This window comes from Trichinella spiralis (assembly GCF_000181795.1).
Source record: "Trichinella spiralis strain ISS 195 chromosome Unknown Scfld4586, whole genome shotgun sequence".
In the NCBI taxonomy this organism is placed as follows: Eukaryota; Metazoa; Nematoda; class Enoplea; order Trichinellida; family Trichinellidae; genus Trichinella; species Trichinella spiralis.
The window spans coordinates 1-319 of NW_003531525.1; the positions used below are offsets into that span (position 1 = coordinate 1).

Consider the following 319-nt stretch of genomic DNA (forward strand, 5'->3'; position numbering starts at 1 on the left):
CACGTGCGGGAGAGCCGCCCGAAGACGATCCATCGAGGCCAAAGTCTTGCCGAAAGGCGAAGATTCGGATGACAGCCCCATGCGGAAGTTCGGGGAGGTTAGGTCGTCAAGAAAAGCGCCGGCCGGAGACCCCGCCGCGGATGGAGCCGTGGCGTCGAAGAGGTTGGAGCTCGAAGCATCGTATGGAAATCTCCGTGTTGGGAAGGTCGGAGGCTGCGTGGATCGGGAGCGTCGACTAGGGGAAGTTGACGTCCGGTGGGGGGCCGTTGGCAGTTTGGGCCAGCCGGTGGCAAGTCGCCGCATGGGAGCGTTTGCCATC

General features: G+C 63.6%; 1 protein-coding gene across 1 annotated transcript; it reads right to left on the reverse strand.

The window, feature by feature from the left end:
• Positions 1-3: 3 nt before the first annotated feature.
• Positions 4-303, reverse strand: Tsp_14607 (Sec-independent protein translocase protein TatB-like protein; the record flags this gene model as incomplete). The annotated part of the gene is made up of 1 exon (XM_003367243.1): positions 4-303. A coding segment is annotated over exon 1 (300 nt), but the record flags the coding sequence as incomplete, so codon positions are not given.
• Between the last annotated feature and the right edge of the window lie 16 nt (positions 304-319).